The sequence below is a fragment of the Botrytis sinoallii genome (genome assembly GCF_014898435.1).
Source record: "Botrytis sinoallii strain Bc 23 chromosome Unknown BSIN_011, whole genome shotgun sequence".
In the NCBI taxonomy this organism is placed as follows: domain Eukaryota; kingdom Fungi; phylum Ascomycota; class Leotiomycetes; order Helotiales; family Sclerotiniaceae; genus Botrytis; species Botrytis sinoallii.
Genome location: NW_024066038.1, coordinates 44,184 through 71,005, shown reverse-complemented (window position 1 = coordinate 71,005; position 26,822 = coordinate 44,184). Strand labels below are relative to the sequence as shown.

The following is a 26,822-nucleotide window of genomic DNA, read 5'->3' as shown; positions in this document are numbered from 1 at the left end:
GGCTACATCCGGCGGTACACATATAAAGGGATGGAAAGGGTATGGATAGGCGGATGGAAGGAAGGATACCACTTGGAAATCGGGTCTCGGCGTTTATTGGATGAGATGAATGGAAATTTTTGGTATATCATTTGTGGTAGGGGGTTCTTGATACCTTTTTGACTTGGACAGATGGGTGGGTGTAATCTTGGAGATGGGAATAGGAGTGCTGAGGCAATCGGAATGTGGACGACGGAATAGGTGATTATAGGGAAATCAAGGCAAGCACACAACACAACACAAACGATGCCCTCATTGAATCGAAAAACGCATATACATTTTATGCGGAAACCCTCATCTCTACTGGAATCTTTGTTGGAATATAACTAAGGCTGTGACCTGGATCCAGAGGGCATACGAGGGTTTTGAGAGATTTCGTTTGGGGAAAAGTATTGTGTTGGGTGGAGAGGAAAAAGGAGGAGGAGGAGTAGATAGAAGTCAAAGGGAGGGGATGAGGTGATGTTTAGAGGTGTATGAATGATAATGGAATGGATTCTTTAATCGACCATTGTGCTTATTACGAAGTGAAATTATTGTGTTTGAATCATAATTTATATGAATTCCTAGAGCGTTCGATGGTCTGGTCTTACTTGATCAATACAATATTGATATATACCTATATACAGTACAATATATGAAAGCGGTATAAATCCTAAAGCGTTAGACTTATAATACTTCAAAGTGAATTTGATATGTGTTTCGAAATTTTAGGGTGCCCGAAAGCATAGCTATCCAATTATCTATCTATCTTCTCGTCGCCCTGTCTTCATACGTGTCCAATATTGAGATCTGAAATGACTTTCACGAAACACCTAGCAACTCAGTTATTGGTTAGTTCAATGCCTAGGTAGGTAGGTAGAGAGAAAAGATGCAGATAAAAGAATAATAAAAGTAGGTATACGACGAGTACAATTAATTTATCACTGTCACTTTCTTTATAACTTCAAAAATCATCTCATATTCCCAGATGGTATGAATAAATGATGTCAGCAAGATCTTTCAAGAAAGACATCCGATCTATTTGAATTGATTGACGATATCAAGACGGAACAAAAGTAAAAGAGATGCGTTCGCCGGGAATCGAACCCGGGGCCCATCGATGTTGTTTCGCGCTCTTCTGATGAAAGAAGAGTTTGATGGCAACGATGGATTTTACCACTAAACCACAAACGCTGATACGTGTTGATTTATGTTGAGGAGACGGCGCTGTTTTAAAATATAAAGTATAAATAATGGGTGGGGTATGTGGAGTCTTGATGACTTTGAAATACTACGGAGTATGGAAATGGTAAGTTGTGGGGCGGTGGATCATCTAGTCTGGTGCGGTTTAGCGATGGGGAACTCGTTATTCTATGTTTCAACTTCAAGAATCTGATCAAGAATAGATAACTATATTAAAATGAAGCCTTAACCTTTAGGTCCTTTTGATTAAATGTAAAATATTCATGAGATTAGTTGATTATTAAAGCTTTTACATTCGATAGATTATTATGTTATATTTCGAACAATATACAGCTATGGCTAGATATCCATCGTTTAGCTTCTAAAGGAGGGCCTTGCTTCAAACCTGTACTACGCCGCAAATAACAACAAGTTCTTTGAAAACCACAAGTCGTTATTAAAACTAAATTGCTTGAACTTGTCTGTATCAGGTCAAACGTAGCAGTCAACGGTGTAGCACTGGTTACAGGGGTAAAATCTGTCAAATCTACAATCATCGATTGATTACTGACACACTTGCTCATAGGGAGCAGCAGGCATCGGCGAAGAGACTGGCTTCGCATTCGCCGAAGCAGGTGCTTCAGGCGTTATCTTTGCCGACCTCAACATTGAGGGGGCCAAAGCGAGCGCAGAAAAGAGTAAAGAATTCGCTACCAACCCTCAACACCGAACCTTGGCCTTGGAGGTAAACACCACCGAGCCAGAGAGTGTTCAGGCAATGGTCGATCTCACAATTAAGGAGTTTGATCGAATTGATTACTTTGTCAATAGTGCTGGAGTAAGTGAAGCAAAAACTATGTTCGTGTGAATATGCTGACCGATATTGAAGGTTGGAGCTACATCTCTCGCACCAACGTCCGATATCGATATTGACAACTTCGATAAAACATTCGCTGTGAATGCTCGTGGAACAATGTTATGCCTTAGAGCTGTGACGAAAGCTATGACCGCACAAGAACCGAGAAAGGTCAAGGGCCGCCATGGGTATGAGCGTTCGCTGGGTCGGGGGTGCATCGTGAATCTTGGCTCTGGATTGTCATATGGTGCAAGTCCGGGAATGATGGCTTACGTTGCATCGAAACACGCAGTGATGGGAATTACTAAAGTAGCTGGTGAGTTCTCATATTGAGCTTCTTGAGTATAGCGACTGATGTCTTTGATAGCGCTGGATAACGCAGAGCACGAAATTCGTGTGAATGCGCTTTGCCCCTCATGGGTGAAGACCCCCATGTTAGAACGAAGTTTGGCTCGTTGGGCGGGACTCGAAAAAGTCATCCAGGCTGTCTCACCAGCAAGAAGAGCCGCAACGCCAGAAGAAGTAGCTAATGTTGCCGTTTTTCTTTGCAGCCCTTCGGCTACCTATGTCAATGGAACTGGCTTGTTGATTGATGCTGGAATGATGGTTACTGCGCACGCAACTTAAGAAATGCTTCGCTGCTGGTAGTAAATTACATACGATATCTGCGTATCAGAGTTAGAATAAGTAATCATGACAATTAGAACGAACTTACCATCAATACGACTGACTACCAGCCCAGACTACTAGTGGGTACACAGACTCTTGGGAAATTCCAAAATCGTAAAGATTGAGAGACATAACCATTCAAAGATATAAACGATTAAGTCAATCTCAAAACACCACTTAATACGAAAGCTAGTTATTCTGAAACTGTTTCTTCTAATGGAACTTTATGAAGACAATATGAATCATAAAGAAAAGCTGTGTTCTCCAAAACTAGTTCCATTCCGAGACAATTAGTCTTAATTTTCAGGGTTAATTTTGATCTTATGCACGAAAGTATATAACTTCTTTTAGAATGAACCAGATATTACAATGAAGATTGTGATATACTCTAACGCATTTCAAACGAACTCTAGTAACTTTAATAACTTCAACTTTCATAGGAATAAACATCAAGGTCTTTACTCCTTCGACACACTTTTAACCCTTTTTCTTTTTCTTTCTCTACAATCGGACGTCACGTATTGCCGGTTAAACCAAACTACCGGGAGGACTGCGCCTCATATGTGGACTTCATAGCGGCCAAGTCTGACATGCATTTACTTCATATTTCATATATAACTAATCTCAACAATACGTCCAGCGTCTTCAAGTCACGTGTCACTCGTACTGTGTCAAACGAGTCCTCGCGTAATGGTTTACGATGGTCATGAGATGCTATAATGAGAAGTTGCAGAGATCGATAAAATTGCAGAGAATAACGACTATGCTCACATCCGCCAGGCACTATCATGAAATGAGATACTTCTCGGATGTGCTTGCCTTCAGCTCCTAGCTCGCACGGCTTCGAGAATGCTATACTCTAGCTCTGTGTCATATTGATAGACTTTTGCGAGCTCAAGCCCTACGTCTCCGAGTAACTCTCGCCAACGTGTTATTGTACGCTCAGTCGAGCCGAGGAAAGCCATCATGGTGAAATCCAGCTGCATTGAGAAGGGAGATGCGCCCGTGTCTGGAATGACTATTTTGTCGATTAAAAGAATAGATTTCGGGGACATAGCGTCTTTAATGTGCTGTAGAACTTGCTTGGCCTCTTTGTCCGGAAAATCCTGGAGACATTGGCGGATGTAATATATATTGGCACCTGTAAAACTTAGGATGGGTATCAAGAGATATTTTGCATTCAGCACGAACCTTGAATTTGTTGCTTTTCATAGAAATCCTGAGCCATCATCTCGATGCCCTTGTATTTGGAGGCTTCAGCTAATGTTCCAGGAAGATCTTGAAGGATCACACGACCAGGGAGAACGTGCTCTGTGGTTACCTTGCGGAAGGCATCGCATTGATAACCATGTCCGCCGCCAATATCAACAAATAGAGGTACATCCGTGTCCGCTTCCCGTAGCTTTTCGACAAGAGGGACAACCGATGTCCATCATACAGGACTTCAATCATTCCACGTTTTCATATTTCCCTCTAACAAATCCCTGCTTTCCACAGTTGTGACCAAGGTCTTTCTTCTCTCATTGGTCTCCCTGGATATCTGACGGCCAATGGCCTGGAATGTCCCACAGACGTTCGAGATGACTTCTTCCAGAAGGCGGTTTCTACCTCTCCTGGATGCATTTTTCCACTGGCAGGTCGAGTCTCCGCCTCGCCATGCCTCACATGACTTCAATTTCTTATGACATGTGTCCGCGGCGAAGATCCGGCAAGGCTCTCTTGGTTTCCTGTGAGAGAGACAATATTAGAGGGAGTGCGCCAGCCGGGTGGTGCTGCATTGATAGATGTGGGTAACGGTAAGGGGCAGGATACAGTTGCATTCAAACACAGAATGAACATGGTGCTTTTTGGAAGTGTAAAAGCGGTGCTAGAGGATCTCCCGAATCCCAACTGTGTTAGATGATGTTGGACTTGTTTAACAGGTTGTAATCAGTGAATTCGTCCACGCCACTTTCGTGCTTCTCTATATGGTATGAATTCAATACCTGATTGGCTGATTTCAGGGGCACGTATCTACTAATTTGATAGGCATTAGTGGAATGGGGTTATTTTCAATAAAATCTAATCAGATGATTTGAGACCACCAGTGAACCTGGGCAGTAGTCCGTCCCGCTGTCATATTAAACTTGTCCCCCGTTTCCGCCATTGTAGGGACTAGTTTGGATGTACAAACCCGTACTGAATTCGTCGAATAATTCAAGCCCCGTGGGGTAGTCAAAGCCGAAGTGCTCCAACGTGCCGATTTTGCGAGACAAACAAGGCCTTTCTTGACCTGACCTGCTGGGCCGGACAACTGCATCTGCACGGACACCATAGAAACAGCATGTATTTGATGTTACCCACACTAGCTTTTTCTCATAATCTCCCCTATCCTCTAGGAGTTGGCTTTGTACAGTAGGCGACTCAATAGTTCGTAAGTAATTCGGTCCATCGTCAGGAGAAGAATGTTCGCAACTGCAATGCAAATACCCACCCTACTATTATCTTACATTGAAGAGACGCGCATCCTGCTCATCATATGCCTATGGCTGCCATCTGACTTATACAACAAGCCGACGTTACTTTCTTTCGTTCCTTTCTCGATAACTTTCGCTTGAAAACATAACGCCCCAAAGCTTTTGTCACGAAGCCAGAACGAATCAGACCGAAGACTCGACCAAGGCAGACCTACCGTAGGGAATGCACGACCCTGATCAATTCCCAGATGGCGGATTCACAGTTCGGTTTTGCGTCGCTGGAGACTTTTGTTGTGCATTCTGTTCCTTTTGCTGGAGTTAAGATGGATGCAAATTTTGAGGGCAAATTTCGTAAGTTGTGGGGCGGTTGATTATCTAGTGCTTCTTATTAGTGGAGAGGCTGGTATTTCAACCATTCGATCAACAACAAACGATGATTCTAAATCCCAGAAGTCATTACATCACATTCCGAACATATACAGCTGGGACTATTTATTGTCTAGATTCTGGAGCTTCACCAAATACATCTTTCCATGATATATTGAATGGGCCCTAGATCTAACGCTGAGTACCTACCTGGGTACCTATTAAGATTAGATGCTAAGCCCAAATTTTCTGCCTTGAAAAGAAAAGATCCCTGAAACCCCCAAAAACGCCCAAAGAGAAATCTCACGTGGACTTTGAGGACATTTCTTAGGGAACTCTGAACGGGAGTCGAACCGGAAACGACTTAAGCCAGTGGAAATCTTCGAATGCACAATTCTCTCGCAACGCATGGCTGTCAGATGTTCCTACATAATTCATCCCCGAGATTGGCAATCTGATCAATCATTTCATCCGTGGTATCATTCATGTTCCTGATGTATTTTTCAAATATGATCCAAACCTCGAGGTACTTGTGATCGCTCTCCTCAGTCGTGCCAATGTTCTTTTGGAAAGCCTTAAGCATCCCACCATGCTCTTTGAGTCTCTTGAACGACTGTCTGACCCTCTCCTTGTCCCTGTCCCCAGTTCGAAGCAATTTGATCTGAGCACAGTACAGCACAAGCGCAGCCAGTCCAGTGGCGAGCGCGGTAGCAACAGAGGAGCCGGTTTGGTATTCGATCTTCTCGTCCACATCCTTTCTCTCTACGTCGGTACCGGGAAATGTGAAGCCTAGGCTTTTATGATTGCCAACATCAGGGTTCGCCATACCTTTATCGGTAGCAGCTCCGATCCGAAATATATTGCTCTTGGCTGCGGCCCAAGGAAAGGTTGTGTCCTCGATTGGTCCCCCATCACTGGCAGAACAAAAAATAAGAATCTTTTTCTGGCGAGCTTCAGAGATAGCTGCCTCGAGAGCCTCTCTAGCTCTATTGTCATCTGATCGGGGTATAGTCCAAGACATGGATATGATGTGCACATCCTTAGCTACTGCCTCACGAATGGCCTATAGAAAGGTTAGCGTTATTCTGATCCGGAGAATGTTTGGCAACTTACTTGCGCGGCACTCAAAGGTTCAATCTGACGTTTGTTACCATACAAGTGATCATTCAGCTTCAGCACGTAGAGTTGGGCTCTTGGGCAGATCCGATATATTTGACTTGCCATTGCTGGTCCATGACCGAAGCTAGATATATAATAAGGAACGACATCTCGGTCTCGAGTACAAAAGCTCTGTCCTCCGTTATGCTTATGCTTTAGTCTAGTAATATCGATGCCGTCATCAATGAGTGCTACCCTAATGGGCTCCTCTAGTACTACAGCATTCTCGTCGGGATTAACTTGCAAGAAATTGTTTTCGGCTGCTAAAACAAGCGGTGCGAACTTATCCATACAATCGATCCAATCGTGCTGTGATAGTCGTCGAGGGTCTTTATTGACTGACCTTGCGCCTGGGTTTAAAATTCGATGCGGTACTTCTGGTCCGTCTGTAAATACTTGGACCTTATCACACAATGTTTCCATTCGTTTTTTGAATGAGTCGATATCAGATATTGTACGGTTGTAGGAATTTAAGTAATCCTGCAACTCTCAGTCAGCAAAAGAATACTAGGTATCTTCAGGGGCATAGAACTACCTGTCGTGTGTGGATATACACGGCTTCTAAGTGCTTAAGCTGCTTAAGTCCGCCCTCTTCGCCCCAACCTCGAAGCACAGCATTATTACCGCTCCAATAAAGATGTACAGCTCGTACCTTTGGGGCCACAGTCTCTATGACACCGGTAGAAATATCTATTTTCTGCCAGTCCCATGTCTCGACACCAAACCCCTCCAGTGCTTTTTCGATGCTTTCGTCACTATGAGCTAGACTATCCAGGTCTTTGACGCTGATACTCAGTATTGTTTTTACTTTCATTTTTTCTCGCAACCATCCGAATACGGATTCAAGATTAGAAAGCCCTTTACTTGAAGTTTTCGATGGGGCAGACGAGGTTCGGATCTTCCCACTATTGGCTGCAGGTTTAGGCCTTAGAAGAGTGAAACTAGCAGGAACTGACACTCGCTGGAGGATGTCATCGAACTTCTGATTCTCGAAAAACCTCTCAAGCTGGTCACTAGTGATTTCCGTTTTCTCATACACACCAAGATCGAAAAATATTTGAACATCTAATCGCCACAGTGTTAGCAGTTTTTATTCATCTTTCAGCTAATGAACCAGATAGATTCTCTGAAAATAAGGGATTGGCCCGACGAGAGATATATTTTGGGCATAATTACCAATTCCAAGTCTTGGGGGTCTCCCATGGATTATAGCATACGCATCATCATGGCTGCGGGTTCGTAGGTAGTGTAGTTTCAAGAAGGTCTTCACATTTTCGACAGATGTTGGCGTTCTCCTGGGGGCACGGCTCTCTTGGTCTTTCGTTCGTTTTGACTTAGACTTTGACTTCGATGTTTCTTCTCCCTGTGGTAGTTCGACTTCATTTACACCAGGCTCTTTCCAAGAGACGCTTAATGTTTCTGTAGCAGCGAAACCCCTTTCAGCTGAGAACTCTCCCTTTAAAAGTCTCTGTGTGTTGGAGCGAACTGGAGGCGTTGCTACAAAGTCTGCATCACTTCTGGGCTTTGGAGGCTCATTAGAAGCAGTCAAGGTTTTGGGTTTGCTCCCTTTCGATAACCCCTTCTTATCATGGCCAGATATGGAACTGCTGCCATTGTCGCGGGCCTTTTTTGCCTTCTCTCTTTGATAGTTTAGAGCAGTGAACACATGATAAGAATAAGGTGACATTTTGACATTGTTGTACATTGGGTTTTCACTGAACTTATCTAATCCCTCCGTCTCCTGCATTTCTATGTCGCACTTTTTGATTATTTTTTGGATCACTTGCAACTGATTGGGTTTGCAACGTCGGTATTCCACAGCGAGATGTAGCGGCGTATTGCCTTTCTCGTCCCTGGCACTGTAAGATCGGCGAGTCAGTATTATCTATTCAAAAAAGATTTTTGAGGAAAATGAGGAACCAAAGTTGTATTAGGAAGTAAGTGGAGTGCAATGCAAGGCATATAAGAATCGATTTTGAGATTGTGGAAAAGAATCAATCATGTATTGAAAACAAAGACTTTTGTAAACCCATTATGCTCACCTCAGAGTCTTAGGCCCTGCCTGCTCCACAAGCGACAGAAGAAATGGCACTTCATTCTCGACAGCCACATGGAGACAATTCTTCTTCCTATAGTTTTTTATCGAGAGAATTTCGTCGATATATTCAGGCGAGCGTGCCTGGCAAATGCAATCGACCAGATCACCTTTTTTATTCTTAATGGCATCGTGCAATGGAGTAGATCCAGCATTATCCTTCGCTTCAAGCAAATTCTTAGGATTCCGCACTAAAAAGCCAACCAATTGCGATAACTTCTTCTTCTCTAATTTCAGCTTTCCGTTCAAATCTCCCGTTGCAAGTAAGTGCAACGCGGTTGGATTTTTGCTGTTTCCCTCGTCGGTTATCCTCGTGAGGAGTTCAATCAGGTTTCCAATGGGCTTGCCGCCACGCTTGTAATCTTCGAACTGCTCATAACGAGTAAAGTCTTTACTCTCGAGAAATAGTTTGACCCATTCCTCGTTCTTTCCTTGGCTGAGGGCCTCAACAACCTCCTCTAGTAGCTGTGAAACTGGTGGCACGTCGCTCACATTTGTCTCTTCGTCATCATTGCTAACAGATTCATTGCTAGAGTCACTTTCATCTCCAGGACTGATGGTTTCTTGAGTGTGATAATTTGGGAAGCTCATCGTGGATATTCAAACTGATGTGCGTCAACTTCTTTTGTGGGTGATCCTTTTTGCTTATCTTACGGTACAACAATAAATGGAAACCCCGCTCGCTTTTTATTTATCAGGATATTATGCATGATGTATCCGAAATTGTCTCAACGGTCCACCATAGTAGTCACCCTGCAGGTGTCACTTGTATACATGAAATGCCTGATTAGGTTCAGTCATTCAATATTGGGGGCCAGCTGGATAGTTTTAAAAGTGGAAATATAATGTTTTCATCAACAAAATCAAGAGAACAATCATGATGAACACTTCCCCAAGCATTTTCAAAGTTGCAGTGCCTTGCAAGTTACCGGGCAATGTCGCCGGATTTGACGACACCTCTTTCAGCATTGATTTAGGCCATTTCGGCGAGCAAGACAGTAGCTACCGCACACAAAATCTCGGAAATCAGTTTCAGCGCGAAACTGTTACTCACCGTGAGAAAGGAGTTTTCGTTCAGTGTATCTCCCGTGAAGTCATTCACGGGCTTGTGGATCCTAATTCCAATAAACCAGCAAGTCTACTTGTATACGACTTCTGCTTTGACGCCAAAGGACCTACTCGTCGCATCTTATCGGCTGATATTACTTTTATATTCAGTAGCATTGACGAGGAAGTGGAAGCGCCACAGGTGCATAAAATTGCTCCCGTCGGAAAACATCTTTGTATGTTCACAAATCAAACCGAGTCAATAACGGCGAGTGGGGAGGTCAATGCAAGCGCAGGGTACTTGGGAGCGAACTTGGGGATAGGTGGCAAGAGGGAGAGAACAGTCTCCAAGACTACAAGCGATGCAGCATCTGTCACAGGTTTCATGAAGTGTGACACATTCGGCACCAATATTGGAGCAAGATGGTACATCGAGGAGAACTACACAGAGAGAAAGGGGATACCGCACTCTCTTCGGGTCGCTCTTCTTCTTCATCGAGAAGACCAAGCCAATTTTCAGTGTGTGACAACTATCAGTGTAAAAGCTGACTGGAAAACCGAGCTGAGACGATTTATTGGATCTTCGGAGGATAAAGACGACCCGATTTTGTTTGATACAGCTATCCCTCCAACAAGCACCCTACACGACATCCAAAATTTAGGGGCGATCAACTTGGAAAAAATATTTGACATCACCTCGTATGCTAAATTTGAAAGCTCTGTGAAATAGAGTGGACCTATGAATCACTACGGAATCGAGTTGTTGCCTCAGAATTTGGCTTGCATGATACGGATATTTCAAGAAGAGTTGGGATGCACATCCACCATATTTGATTTGATTGTTTCCGAGGCTGAAAACAGCCGTTAAAGTCGTTATCTTCGTAATAGGAAGCTAGATTGTAGAGCGGCCTGCAAAGGGAAATTATCGCAGCCTGTCATCAATTTCCGTAAGCCCGACTACTTTCAGCAATAAAGACCTATTTGGTTGTACTACTCTACAAAATGTTTCCATGGAGTTGAGTGTCGCAGCCTGATCAGTCGTTCATTTATCAATCCACAAATAACAATTTAAGTTAAATTATAGCTCTTTTGTAAATTTTTACCTGCCGCGAAATATCTGATAGATCATTTTCAAACCCCAAGCCTGAGTTGAACATCCCATCGTTAGGTGATGGAGTCGATGCCGTGCTAATTGACGAAATACAATTGGACTTCACAGGCTCTGAAGAGGAGAGCTTAAGAGTGGTCTCGAGTATTGAGGAGACTACCAAGACAGTCAACATTGAGTAAGTTTTGATTTTCATGAATTAGATCCGTGAAGACACTCATAGGTGATTAAATTATAGCTTTGTAGTCATCCATGGACTATTCGGTAAAGAGTTGAATAGAGATCGATGGTTCGATTGTGGACCGGATAGTTGGCTTACCCAGTATGCCAACTCCTTGAAATCGAATTCCCGGATCATCGAGTTCAAATATAACGCGAGTGTTATCGTGGATGGAGACTCGGAAGAGACCATTTCTGGAATTCGTCAGATTGCATTGAGTTTGTTGAGCAAGCTCAAGAATTTGAGGAAGGGTGAAGTTGTGAGAAAACCCAGCAAGATGGTCCACTTGTGAAATTCTGTGATAATTGACGAATGTTAGACTCGAACAATCATGTTCCTTGGTCGTGGCATAGGCGGAATCATCGTTAAAGATGTAAGACCTTCAAAGAATTCCACTCACGCAATGACTCACAAGTTATCACAGGCTTTAGTGGCTGCTTCAACTGGAATGGGGGATTGGGATGATATACTCGATTACAGTCGAGTCCTGGTAATTCCATGATACCATCACCTGATCCATGATAACTTGTAGCTAACATAGTAAGTTATTCTCCGACTGTCCCCACAAGAGTCGAGACCGAAATCGATTAGAGAACAGTCTGGGCTATACTTTATTTGCAACACGGCCAGACTTCTCCCAGAGCGCTAGCCCATTGTTTTTTACAGGATCGTTGATATCAAAGCTCGCTTCTGAGGTTATGGAGGTCAATGCCTCATTCATATTGTCCAAGCTTCATCTAAGAAGCCATCTCATCAGTATTTACGAGGAAAGAAAGAAAGCCGACTATGTTGATGATCATGTAAGTACCTATCTTTTACTGGTCTTAATTCTCATGCATCATTTGATCAGAACAATGGTTGGAGCACCAAAATTATTGAAAGTAATTATCACTGCTCCGCGATTTGTGCTCATTTTGGAATGTAGACAACTATATAAGTTGTCTCTCTCGAGGACTTAATGTTGCCGTATTTCAATGACATATTTGAAATGAGTGTGGTTATTATTGTGCGGCTGACATACAGTAGCTTGATAATTTCTACAATTATACAATAGGGGTGCCGCTCTAAAGACGCTTAGCAAGGTCTGAGGAAGATACCCATAAGAGTAGCGTCTTAGATCATCTTGATGACTTGAAAGAATGTAAGTAGATTCTCTTTGAAAATTACTGGTACTAGGTTGTAAGCTAACAATTATCTCGAGGCATAATACCTCTTCATGAGTCAAGACTACGTCATGAGCGCCTTCTTTTGTCTTTAGCAACACCGTTGCGACCTCTAATTACCCCTTTAAACGAGACTTGGTGGTTGAAAGACTATACGAAATACAAACAATGGCTTGATTCCCCAGGAACGCAGCTCTTATATCTGCACGGTAATGTAGATGACGTAATTCAGGAAGCGGCATCACAAGCATTCTATCACCTTGAACGAGTGCAGAGAACACGAGACAAACAATTTCCGGTGCTCTTCTTTGAATTCGACTCATGGGATGCCCGCCGTTGCTCTTTATCTCACATGCTGTCCACTTTCATTGCCCAATTGACATGTCACTACCCAGATTGGAAGAACAACATTGAATATATGAGCTCTTGTGTTGAGAAAGAGCGTGGCTGGACCTACCGTGACCTGGTTAGTTGGTTTACGTTATTTAATCGCATAAAACAGTCGATTGTGATTAGCCGTTTCGACGAATGTGACATAGAGTCTCGCAGGGCGTTTTTAGACTTGATATCATATACTGCTCGGATGAGTGAGCATCCTTGGAAGATTGTTGTGACGAGTGGAACATCTAAAGTGTTACTAGAAGAATTGCGAAGCTGGCCAGAGGTTGATATCGTTGCGCAGTCTCCAGAGGATTATGCAGGAAGCATGCGACCGCGGAATTCTCTTACGCATAGAGAAAACATGATGTTGCAAAAATATCTATTGCGTTTCCCTAGGCTGGGCGATCATGATCGTTCAATCATATTGAAGCACCTAGCGGCAATAAATATTCCACTGCTGAAGACTCAATTATGGGGAGCTCTATCTTCTATAAAAGTTGAAGACAGCGAAGAAATCTTAGAATCAGTATTGGACAGTTACTTTCGGGGCATACCAGATCAGAACGTTGCGAAATGCGCACTAATGTGGCTTCTTCACTCGAAGAGGCCATTGTCCAAGAGGGAACTTGCCGAGATCATGTTTCTTGAGAGCGAGAATGATCGTGGAAACGACAGATCTCCCGACCCATCAGAAGTTGATAATTTCGTGGTGAAGTTAGAGCTATGGTTTGCAGGGTTTATCGAAGTTGAAAATGATGAGATGTTTGTACGAAACGGCAGACTAAGAGAAATTCTCGGAAAACATGAAAGAAAATGTTCGGATAACTATTGGTGGATCGAGGCTTCAGAGGCCGCTCATTTCAAAATAGCAAAGACATGCTTGAAGTACCTCTCGTTACCGGACACACAAATTAACTTGAAAATCCCGAATGGTGCTATGAGTGAGCGGAATCCAAGACTCTGTTTAGGTAATCTCTTGTCATATGCTGTACAGTATTGGTTTCAACACTTTCAATCTGCAAAAGACTCACAAAATTATCCTCTGGAGATACTGATAGGTCTAATTCAAAACATTGACCTTGAGAGTTGGTCGAGGATGTTTTGGGAGTTATCAAGCCCAATAACAAGGAGTCCTTCTCCCTGGGAGTCACCATTTCCAATTTTTGCTGGCCAAGGTGAAATAGATCTCATCAAAAGCAAGAATGACGAAGACTTCGGCGCAGGGTTAGTTGAAGCAAGTTTAAATGGCAGGCAGTCTACGGCTCACAGAATGCTAGATATTCACGAGTGCCCGACGCCTATCCTTCTCAATGCTATTCAGTTATCTACTGCAGGAGGGCATGAGCAATTGGCAATTGACCTTTTAGGTCGTTTGCCGACTGAAACCAAACTGAGTATTCAGCAGTGGGGGACAAATATTCTTTGGAGGTCAGCCAGAGCAAACCTTCATCGTTTGGCAGACACTGTGCTCAGTATGGGATGCGGTCCTGATCCTGAAGCAAAGTATGGCAGTGAATGGAACATGACACCTTTGTCCCAATGTTCGATTGACGGCCACTTGGAAATGACCAAAGTTCTCGTGAAACATAAAGCGAACGTGGAATTCCCAGGCTTGAGGAACCGAACTCCGTTGGCAATGGCTGCTTTAGAAGGCCACGCCAACGTAGTTAGATTTCTAGCAACACAAGCCAATGCCAAGATAGATGTTATTGATATAGATGGTCGTAGACCAATAGACAGCTCTTGTGTGTGGGGGAATCAGGAAGTTGTGATGGAATTGCTGCGACTCGAACCATACCTAAAATACTCATCTGAAGATCAGAATTCACCACTAGTCGCGGCTGCACAAAATGGAAACGATGAATGTGTTAAGATTATAATTGGCGATGAGAAAGCTGATAAGGGTATTTCAAGCCGCTTGAACATTGACTTAGCTCTTTTTCATGCCGCCCAATGCGATAAAATCACGACATGCCGTACACTGCTAGATTATGGTGCAAATATCAATGCGATTAAGCACGGGAATTCTCCCCTCACTGTAACAGTCAGGGTCGGCAACGAAGGAATCGTCAAACTGCTGCTCGATCATCGCCCGCGCCCAAAGGTTAATCTAAAAGACGGGACCGGGAAAACTGCCCTTTATAAAGCTGTACTCATGAAGAATACTGCATTGATTCGTTTATTACTAGATAATGACTGCGATCCAGATGTGCCAGTTGATGGTCCATACGTGGCTTTGCACAGCGCAGTCGCTAACAATGAGATTACTGAAATGTTAGGGCTAGTTTGGATGTAAAATCCGTGCTGAATCCGCTGAAATAATCTGTACTTTATGCCATCACAGATTCCGTGATAACATCAATCCGCTTCAAAAAGAGTGGATTATTAATCTGTGGTTTTATAGTTTGAATATCAAATCCGCCAAATAATTTGTGGTTTTTTTAGAATATTCAATTTAAATTTCAATTCGATATTAAAACCCTATATTTAAAATTAAAAACCATATAAAAAGCTTTAATAAAGTAATGATCTTGAAAAAGTACTTAGAATTGGAAAAGAAATACATTTTGATTTTATCTTTCTTTTTTCTTTTCTTTTCAAAGAAAGAACCTTTTTTTGAAGTATTTTTGAAGCTATTTTCTATATATAAAATTATTTTAATGGTTAATAATACAATCATTATCCAAAATACCTTGAAAGTGTTTAGGAAGTCGAAAATTATTAATGATAATAGCAATCGAAGATTTATATTTGTATGAAAAAGAGATAGAAGATCTCGAATTCGAAGTCCCTCTCCCCCAATTCGTTATTCCAAATAAAAGCCTAAACCTATAGCAAAAGCAACCGAATCTCAAAGCCAACTTCGAGATTATAATACCTCCTTCTTTTTTTTTATTAGAGATTTACTATCCAGCTTTTTTTACAATAACGATATCACCTTTAATCAGAAGAAGATACCCTCTACAAAAAAGAAAAGCTATATATAGGTATTTGATTCAAATAAAGCTTATTTTAATTATATTAATTTATAGTATATAGTAGGATTCCGAAATCGATAAAAGGCTTTCAATAAATATCAATATAGATAGTAATAAGAACAATAACGACGAGAGGGATATCAATAATAGTTACAATATCAATCAAAATCCAAAACATAATATTTGTAGTGGTTTAAAAAGTAAAAAGAACCTTTTTACCGATATTATTGAAAGAGAGAATAAATCAGTAAATCTGGAAATTGAGATTAAAAATATTTTGAAGAAATCTACAAATTAGTTCAAATAGAAATCCTATAAAAAGCTTCTTTTAAATTTAATACAAAGTTATCTATAGAAGATTAGTTAATAATTAGATTAATTCACTGAATAGAGAATATTTTATTATAATTAATTTGCATAAGCTATTGCTTTAGAGTATAAGATACGCATTAATAATAATAAGAATTTAATTAATGATTAAATTAAAAAGAAAATCAATTTGGTATGAATATCCTCTTTTTTTATTATTTATTTGATTTAATTAATTTGATTTAGATTAAGGAACGTTATATAGAGTGTTGATATCTTTTTAATCTATCTGGTTGGGGTATTAGATTTAATGAAAAGAATGATATTATATAGCCTTATACATCTAATCATTTATGGAAAACGCTTCTATAAGCAAGCGAAGCTAATAATCGAAAATATCATTAATATCGAAGTCATTATATAGAGAGCTAATTGATTCTTTAATTTCTATTCGAAACTTATATAGCTAGTGGTAAATTTGTATATCATTCTATAACTTTAATATAATAAACAATTATTTCTTTGGATAAAAAGGATAATCTTACTGATTCAATATGCTCTATACTTTTTTCAGATAAAAATACTAAAAGATGGAATAAATATAGCTTTAGGATATATTATTTATTTTTTATTTTATTTATTTATATTAATTAACGTCTGTTTTGGATCTCCCTAAGGGTATTTAGACATGCTAAGATAAGGAACTATTTAAGCAGCGTGATCGTTGCGATTGAATTTAGCAATTTACCTTCAATGCCAGGGGCTATTCGCTCCTCTGCGGGTGCGATCCGCTTCTGTTTCCAGAAGGGAACGTCTGATTCAAGTTGTTGTTGAGGTAGAGCTTGGTTTCCGGGTAGATAAGCTTGTTGTGGGCTTCGATCCTTATAGTAGAGGAGAAGAAGCGAGAGTGGGTTGCTATTTGTTTAGCCGAGTAGCAGGGCTCTTGTGTTATATATTGGGTTTGCGGTTTTTAGGGTGTAGTGTATTCAAATGATCAGTTGAATGATGAGTTTATAAGGGATGGACAGCAAGCTTTATTGAAAAGATTGTTGCTTTCTAAGGGTCCTTTAGTAATTAGGACAAATCTGAGTGTAGAACTTTGAGTCGGTGATTAGCTGAATAAACTTACTAGGTGTGTGTAAGAGTTTCTTGATATATGTAATCGCCTGCTTGTTAGATTGCATTTCTATAGGGGCAAGGGGCCAGTCTGAACGCTTTAGGTTGTTTATAGTGTATTTAAAGAAATGATATGGTTTCTTAGCGTTGCTGTATGAGCAGTCCAGCTTGTTGTTTTGATAACCAAATCGCTGATAATAAGCGGTATAGTCGCTGTGGCCTGTTTTCATAACTATCAATCAATATAAGACTGCTCTTGGTAGAGTTAGTTCCTTTGACTCCTTTATACTGTATCTAGAAGACCACTCCTTGTAGCCAGCGGAGAAAGAGGAGTTCATCTTTTCCCACCAAGTAGATTCTGCGTGTAGGCACTTCTGACAGACGATCGTTCGGACCCCAGCTTTAGGATATACAAGATAAGGAATTCATATTTTTGAGATATATTTTATTATTAATTGATTTATAATTAGAAACAGAGTAATATAAATAATCTATTACGAGCTACACATTATCGAAAAGATCTCGAAAAACTGTTTCTTTTGAAATTGTAGATAGTTTATTTTATATTAATAAATCTTTAAGAGATTTTAATAAATCAAAAAAAAAACCACTCTAGCGCCTTACATATTCAAATCGACAATTCATTGCCCTTTTAGTATCAAGTATACTATATAATCATATAAAACTATTTTAGTAAATATAAATCCCTAGGGGCTGATATTGCTTTTAAACTTGTTAATTTTCTATAATATCCGGTATCTGATATTTATTAATTTTATAGTGAGCTACTAATATTTATGTGTATAGACTCATTTCAAGCAGAGTTTGTGGATAAGATCTATAGAAAGCTTAAAGAGCAGTATGAAAAGAAAAATAATGAAATGTTTTTATTATCCACTCTTTTATAATAAGCTTTAAATAAAGATAACTTCCAAATTCTAATAGTTTTTGATTTGATAGTTCTATTCACTCTGTTCTCTTTATTATATATTTTTATCAATATAACCTTTATATTTATTCAATTAGATATTAATATTATATCTTTTAATATCTTTATCTTATTTGATATTAACAATATATAAATATAAATAATATTTATTCATTAGTTCTAGATATATAAAATAAAGAATATAAGTATATAATAACTAGCTAATAAGAAATAACAAATAAGAAATAATTGGTAAAAAATAGTTAATAAGAAATGACTAATAAGAAAACTATAAAGTTTAGCCTCTCAAAGTATAATATCCACCAATAATAAGGATTATCAGCTCTATTATTCTTTAAAGAAAAATGCTATCTGTATTTTTAATAATTTGCCTTTTTATATGAAATACACAATATTATAGCACTATAAATTAAATCAATAATTTACTCAATTAATAAATAAAAAGAATAAAAAACACATTCTCAAAATAAGTAACTATAAAGGATTCAGTTGTCTTTTAAATTATTACAAAAACAATAGCATTCTATTTCTAATACTTTCCATTAAGTGCAAATTGATTCGAAACCTTTTTAATTAAATATTGAAAAAGGGCTTTTTTTAAGAGCAATTCGATTGATTTTTGATATTTTTTAATTTTTTATAATGTAATTACTATATTCAATTAATAAGAAAGAAGCTTATAAATCAAGAAAAGGTTTATTTACTCCTTGTTTTTTATTGATAAGCTTTTTTAGTAACTTCTGCTTTTCCTTTTTTAGACTGCTTTCTTGCATTTTGAACCTTTACTTTCGAAGTTTTCTTTATACTCTTATTTTTAAAAAAAGGTAACCTTCTATCTATACCTAATTCTTATTTATTTGTTGATCTTTTTTCGATATTAGTATGTAATATAGCTTCCCTATATAGTATGTTTATAGTTTATATTATAGCTATAGAATTTCCTGGAATATAGCGCTTTTAAGGCTTAGATTTGAATCATTTCAATTTATTATAGAAAGGTTTCAAATATTTAAGGAATGTATATCTAAAAAGCTTCAAGAATAAGGGCGAAAAAAATAAGTATTGAAAAATTAAATGTTTAGAAATATGTGTTTATGAATTAATATATTACGTATCATGTAATTCAACCAATAATACTATTTATTTCTTATGGAATATAATTATTCCGAATACGAAAATATTACAAACAGTACAAATAACGCGCTTTTAGGAATAATAATAATAACAATAATAATAAGTATTATATTTATAATATTGAATCTCTTCTAAGCTTTAAAAATCAAAAGATATTAGTAGTAACTAAATCTAATAAGAAGAAGCTATAGGGAAAACAAGAAGAATATTTGCAAAAGCGAAAAGCTAGAAATGCATACAATTGAAAGGCAAGAATAATATCTAAAGAATTAAAAGTCGAAAAAGAGAAAGATAGGAAAAAGCATCAGATTTCCTATGCTTTGAAAGTGCTTGCAAAACTTCTGATTTTTTAAAGGCATTGAAGAATAGACAAGATGAAATGGTTGCACAAATTTGATTGAATATCGAAATGCGATAATCCCAGTATGTGGATCCAAATGAAAATCTGATTTTAATTAACTTTATTTAGAAAAGTGTTGAAGGCAAAAAACCTTGTTCAAAATAACGATAATTCTGTATCAGAGTCTGAATCAGATGATTCCGAAATAGATTTTGAGGGTTGGGAAGTCGATATTGACGAGAAAAAGGAAGAGAAAGAGGAGGAATCTGATAATAAAAAAGAGAACAATGAAGTTAGAGAGCTTGAAAAGATTGATTTGAAAAATTTGAATATCAATCAAGAATTAAAACAAGTATGAAGGTATAATGTTTATTGGTTTTATAAATGCTAATATATAAGTTTAGGCAGTTGGACTTTCTGGGATTTTGATTTGGATTAGAGTTTGGAAAGTTAGTGTAAAGTAGTTTATGATTAATTTAAAGAATTTAAACAAAAAAATTGATGAAGAATCTTCGGATTTTTTATGGGTGAAAGATTTGTCTAGATAGGTTTATTTTGATTTTTTCTTATTAGCTATTTCTGTCACGGATCGCACCCAATCGCAGCTGCGATCGCTCACATGCACGCTTGCGCACATGCACGATCACATATATATAACTAGTATATAGGAGCGCTCTACAAGCGCTTTGCTCCCAATTCTGTAGTTATAGATTCTAAGGATAAATTATACCCTGCTCTCGCAGTTCTTCTAAAACAAAGTATCATATTATCTACAACTCATTATACAATCACACAGCCATCTGGTAGCCGATCAAATAATATCTTATAACTATAATACCTTCTTAGGTATATCGAGGACATTCGATATCACTTATAAAAAGAGGGCTGATTTCGAGTAAATCTACTCAACGGAAAACAACAAACCCCCAACATACAGAGTTACAAGTACTGCTATTATATCCGACCCATTTATCTCAAAGGGACTCCATCACTCTTCCCCTCTCGTTGGCCGAGTGCCTTTAGCTGATGATAGTCAATCTTAATAGAGCGATGGTTATAGTTCTTATAGTTTTAATATAAATACTGATAGATATGGAAAGAGTAAACAGTCTGGAAATGACTCCTCGATCAAGGCATTAACTCTCGAGGGTAGTATATTGATGTATATTCTTCTGTTACAAAAAGAATAAGTATTGATCCTTAAAGACTTTAAGGATTTGCAGAATGAAATCGCAAGACTCAAAGACGAATTGCTATAGTATAATCTTAGTATTACTTACCCATTTTAATCTCCAAGATATTGATAGCAACATTATATAGATTCCCTTACGAATCGCAAAATCCGGATTCCTAATGTTCCAATTGATTCTATTGAGAGGGTATCTTCTATTATTGGGAAAAGGAAGAACAAGAAAAACCCCTGCTCACGAAGTCAGTCTTTGCGATAATCCTTTCCGAGTATTGATAGTAGATCTCTTTTAAACCCAATCGTTTTACCAAGCAATCTATAAATTCACTGAATACTTTATTCTTATTCATTTATTATTATAGTAAAGTATCTATACATTCCAAAGCCCATCAATCTTTTATTCAAATTCAAAGATAATGTAAAGCCAAAAATAAGCTTCTGGTAGCTATTAATCACCAAGCGATTCGAACTTTATGAAAATTCGTTTATTTCGAAAGCGTAACAGCAATCTTATATAGTAAATTAGATAGAAGGAGAGATATAAGAATATGTGTTCTTATTGTACACTCAAGTCCCCTGCTTAATAGGACAGCAATTGATCGATCAGCTTGTAGCCATTTACAAGAACCCGGCCGAAGCTGATTATATACAACTGAATACGAATATTGGGTTATACCTAATAATATCTAATAAGGAAACTTCCTAATATAATATTACAGATTTAGATTTATTAGTTATATAAACAGAAATCACCAATTCAACAACTCTTCTTTGCAATCTGGAAAGAAAAATATCCGATTTCCTTCGATAAGCTATTAGCCTTCACATCAACGAATACTATACTATTGAAAACCTGGCTACCAAGTTTACTAAGATCGATGAATTCAAAGTTATATTTCGAGAACGCAATTGTCATAAAACGATTAAAGAGATATCTCTTAAAAGCCATCTAGTAACACTGATTTATCAATTACCTCTAGAAGCACTCTTTGTTTATCAAGTAATTCAAATCCATCTATTCAGTTTCACATCCAATATCCTCCTTGTATTTCTATTAACTATATAGAAACCTTCAAGCCAAATAACACTCCATCTTCAGAAAACAATTTCAATCGTAGTACTACCGCCTCTGCATTGAGAGTGAATCATAGTTTTACACTATGTATAGATAATGTAAACACTATGGCCAAGATTCAAAAGATTGGAGAAGATGAAGAGTTTTATGATGTAAAAGAGAATACTGAGGAGGATGTAAATCAAGAAGTGTAAGCAAAAGTTGTCAAGTCTATTTGTATTATCAAAAATTAATATTTAAATCAATATATTTAGATAGAAGTTCTCTTCTAAATACAATCTGGGATATAAGATTCTCGATTGATAAAACTAATGGGAGGTGATTCCATAAATCTATTATGCATACTTTTGAAGAATAGATATTCATATAATACTCAATCTTTTATAGATTTCGGAATAAATGGCTTCGCTTTTATCAACAAGATACTTTTTTATATTATTCCCTATATTCAAACCCCACTTCATATTATTTGAATTATTAATTGAAATTAAAAGCTACAATAATATACAAAATGAAACTATTATTTATTTCATATTTCTTAATTTCATGATTGATATTCAATAACAATCTTATTTACCATTTCTTATTACCGATTTAGATTTATATAATGTAATCCTAGGTTGCAAATAATTGGCAGAGATTTGAGTTAAAATCGATTGTTTAATTAATGCTTCGAATAGCCTTTTGAGCATTCTTTTATTGTTTCCTTATCAAAAATATATTTTTAATTAAAGACAATCTTCAACAATCCAGAATCAATTATTTGAAACAGAAAGATACTAATAATCAGAATGCCCGATTAGAAGAGATATACCATCGACTTAACAATAAATAACCGATTATAGCATTGATTATATCTGAGATACTTATTACCCTTCTTCAAGAGACTAATATAGTAATCTTAAATGTAATTGAAGCTTAAGTTCTAGTCAATCTGAAGAAGAAACCTACTCTCGGTTTAATCTTTATTTAGTCTATTTATGAATCCCTCTCGCTTTATATCTCCAATACGTTTGATATTTATACACTCAAGCCAACTCAATTTCAATTTATCTGTAAGAGAAGTAAGGATTATAAAATCTTTATAGTTATATATACAGAGATTGATAATATTATTTTGATTTATAAATCTAGTTAAAACAATAATTATCGAATCTCAATTGTAGTTGCTGCTTTAAATAATTCTAAATCAGAAATTATTGCTATTCTTAATTACGTTATTGCAGATGTCGAGATAAAGCCTCTGATCTCTGAAGTTTACTAGCAATATTATTAAGTATTCTCTAAGTACGAATCTGATATCCTATCTCTCTCCCAATTGTATAATCACAAGATTATACTTGAAGGAAAAGGTAAAAAAGCTTTCAAATATAGTCCCCTATATAAAATATCACTCGAACAGCTTAAGGTTATTAAAAATATATCACAGAAAACCTTGTCAAAGGATTTATAGAACCTAACTAAGCACTGTTTGTAGTGTCGATTCTCTTCGTGAGAAAGCTGAATAAAAGCTTAAGGTTTTATATAGACTTCTAACTATTCAATTCTTTAACACGCAAAAACAGATACCCTTTACCTCTCATTAACGAGATACTCGCACGACTCGCTGATACGAAGATGTATATCAAATTAGATATTCGATAAGTATTCTATCACATTCGTATAAATCCAGCTTCCAAAGAATATATTACCTTTTGTATTTGATATAATTCCTATAAATGTAAAGTTTTACCTTTTAGACTAACAAATGATCCTACGATTTACCAATAATATATAAATTTATTTATTTTTATTTATTTATTTATAGTGATTAACATCTAATATCTAACCTCCCAAGGGATATTCTAGATGTACTAAGAAGCGGGCCTATAGGCCGCTAGCATTTCAGTCGCTTATAGTAGTGTAATGTTAGCTAATCAGGGGCTTATTGCCTCTAATATTCCCCCGTTCAATATTGTTTATAGCGATCTTGCAGCTGTTTTATCTAAAGGTTTGTAATCCTGTTTCAAAGAGCCTTATTTCATATACCATCTGAATATCGGCGAATGATCAGATTGATCACTATCAATCAGAAGAGCGCTCGAAGCGCTTATAATTGTTCGGTGCGAGTCTTAGATTGATTGGGGTGGAGAGCTTATTCTCGGGGTATTAGAGTAGATTGGAATTCGCGTAGTTTTGTGTAGTTTGAGTATATCCTAATATAGAATCTGGATCTAGCAAGAAGATCAGTAAAGTTATATTGTATTTGTAGAATGCGATTGATATATATTATCGCATCCCATTCGGATCAAAATCGATTTGGTGCAAGCAGCCAATCGCCACGCATCTGATTATTGATTGAACATTGAAAAAAATACAATGGGCTTTTCTCAATCCCGTATATACAGGTATTTGTGCTATTTTCGTGATTGAATTTAATATAATAGGCTGCAAAGTCACTGTATCCAGTCCACATCGTTATAAGTCTGTGTAATACCCCGCGAGGGAGCTTGAGGCTTTCCGGCTTCGAGATATTATATATCGGTTTCCATGCATTGTATATTTCGGAAATCAGATTCCTTTTTTTCTTTTACTATCTATTCTCGGAATACCGATATTTGGTATATAGGACAAAGCAGAAGCTGCTAACTGTGAGAAGGCAGGATGAGCTAGGGTTAAACGGCCCAGCTGTATTCTAATCAGCAAGGCGATCAGTTGTTTTGTTGTTCTCAATCTTAGTATGCCTAGGGGACCACTTGATTACAATATTGTAGTGTTGTATTGCTTAATAACATTTGTAATATACCCATTAAGAGGAGGCAGCAGCGCTTCCTCGTATTCCCCAGATTACTAAAATGCTATCAATATATAACCATATTTGTTCCTAATAGAGACAATCAATAATACTTAGGAGACATTCTAGTTCCCACTATACACCAATCGCCTTAATATCAAAACATGTGACTATTCGTATACACAGTTATAGCTGATATCGATCTATTATTTGCCGCGGTAGATTGCAAAGCCGTACCCCATGTGGTGATTGTGTTCATTATATTATTCAGATCTGTCTAAAAATACAAAGTAGTCTTTTTGGGGGATTAAATCCCACCATTCCTTGAATACTTTTGCGGTGTTCTCTTTGTCCATACCATTTGTTGAATCGATACAGCACTTGGGAGAGAAGTAAGGTTGTAAAAGTTTGAGGTGCTTGATAACAAGAATTGTTTATCCCATTCTTTGCAATTTTGTATTGAAACCTTTCAGAGTACCTATACCTCATCCTTTCTTTCTGATGTACAGCTTTAATCGGTTTATAAATAGATGTTGTACATTTACTATCTAAAGCCAAAACGCGAACCTCAGTTTGGCTTGCTCTAGTGCAACAATTCCAGCTGGGAGATCAGCTTTTATGAGGAGTGCGGTTGTCGGGATCGTTTTGTAGACGGATAAAGCTCCCTATACTATACTATAAATCGTCTTGCTGATTAGATCGATGTATTTCTTAATCCTAATGCTGATCGGAATATAACCTACATTTGGATGTTGTTTGTATAGCCCATCAAACTATACTTCGAAGCCAAAAAGGGTAACAGGAAGTATACAGGTAATAATCGCTTTTCGCAAGTAGACTGCAGATGGTCTGTAAACTGTATAAACTATTGATCGGATATGGGATACAATATGTATAGCTTTCGCAATACGCATTTTGATATGCTATAGGAATATTAGACACCGATCAAAAAAAAACACCAAATCAGCATAAAGTCGATTGTATTCCATTAATGAGCCCTAAAGGAATCGGTATGATAACTAGGTCCCGACTTATTCTTATAACCGGGTTTGCAATTTCATACTTCCTTAATATATGAAGTAGCTCAAACTTTTCCAGAGCGAAAAAGACCTTATTCTGATCTCTCTATCGTAGGATGCGTCGAACGGTTCGGCGGAGCATACATGTATTCGTGGATAGGTCCTTAGATGTGTGATATATAGCTATATCGTCAGCATATCCGACAGAAATGAATTATATTATAACTACTTTCTAGAATATATTATAATACAAAGTAGGTTCGCTACACCTACAGACGCTTTCCCGGCTCACTTGTGATAAAGCTACTAGTACTAGGTTTCTATAGAATCTTCTGACTACATTAAACCACTTATTACATGATTACCTTCGGAAATTCCAGTCAGGACTAAAACCATTCCTTCACACCTTTATTCCTGTTTACTCCTTAAGCCTATCTGATATCTTCATTATGCCCTCTACCCTATAGTATCCGATTATAGATTGATACACATATTCGTCCTCTCAAGCCATATAGATAGTGTCACTATTGCTATCATTATATGCTATACCTTATAGCTAATAATCATTTCGCATTACCTTACCGAATCTTTTCTGTACAACAAGGCTGACTATATCTTGCAGACTTGCTATTTCAAACCTTTAGCCAGATAGTCCTTTTATAATGTTTCCAATTCACTAATTAAAGCTTTACTTGTAAAATCCATTCCCCCAATGTATAGTTTGTAATCGAAAATAGAATGCTAGAAGCGCATTATATATATATATCATAAGATTGATCTTTGTCTGAGATCCTCCGTTGTCATAATATCGATCAAGTACTATCGAGTATGGCTTACTAAAAGCATCCTTTCTATACCGGAGCTCCTTTGTTGTTATACTGCTTCCGTACACTCAAAAATAAGGTGCTAAAAATGTCCCTCCTTCTACTCTATATATACTCCCGCCGGCCTTAGTAGATATTATCCTAGCCTTTATATACTTTTTATTATTCCTCTTATTATTTATAAATATCCAATTCAGTATACCTACAGATCATATATATTATTGGATTATGAAAACTCTGCATGCTAGTGCTTTAAAAGTGTTCTATTGATTTTCGTTCATCAAGTTAAGGATATCAACCCTGCTCTCAATACAGGCTTTAATCAGACTCAGCTATATTATAGAAGCTTCATTATCCGTTATTTCAAGAACTAATTCCGTTTTGCAAACGTTCTGCC

At 37.7% G+C, this 26,822-nt stretch overlaps 3 protein-coding genes across 3 annotated transcripts; 2 read left to right on the top strand and 1 right to left on the bottom strand.

The window, feature by feature from the left end:
- Window positions 1–1,271: 1,271 nt before the first annotated feature.
- EAF02_006690 (uncharacterized protein) lies at window positions 1,272–2,683 on the top strand (the record flags this gene model as incomplete). Its single annotated transcript, XM_038902738.1, has 5 exons — window positions 1,272–1,327; window positions 1,692–1,731; window positions 1,787–2,038; window positions 2,090–2,372; window positions 2,424–2,683. 5 exons carry the CDS (start codon window positions 1,272–1,274, stop codon window positions 2,681–2,683), a joined length of 891 nt encoding a protein of 296 aa, XP_038757059.1.
- A 3,279-nt stretch (window positions 2,684–5,962) lies between these two features.
- EAF02_006689 (uncharacterized protein) lies at window positions 5,963–9,391 on the bottom strand (the record flags this gene model as incomplete). Its single annotated transcript, XM_038902737.1, has 5 exons — window positions 5,963–6,610; window positions 6,661–7,185; window positions 7,241–7,770; window positions 7,882–8,564; window positions 8,748–9,391. The coding sequence occupies 5 exons, from the start codon at window positions 9,389–9,391 to the stop codon at window positions 5,963–5,965; spliced, it is 3,030 nt and encodes a 1,009-aa protein (XP_038757058.1).
- A 286-nt stretch (window positions 9,392–9,677) lies between these two features.
- Window positions 9,678–14,828, top strand: EAF02_006688 (uncharacterized protein; the record flags this gene model as incomplete). The annotated part of the gene is made up of 9 exons (XM_038902736.1): window positions 9,678–10,546; window positions 10,972–11,133; window positions 11,194–11,434; window positions 11,495–11,665; window positions 11,721–11,975; window positions 12,026–12,056; window positions 12,254–12,316; window positions 12,377–14,623; window positions 14,737–14,828. The coding sequence occupies 9 exons, from the start codon at window positions 9,678–9,680 to the stop codon at window positions 14,826–14,828; spliced, it is 4,131 nt and encodes a 1,376-aa protein (XP_038757057.1).
- Between the last annotated feature and the right edge of the window lie 11,994 nt (window positions 14,829–26,822).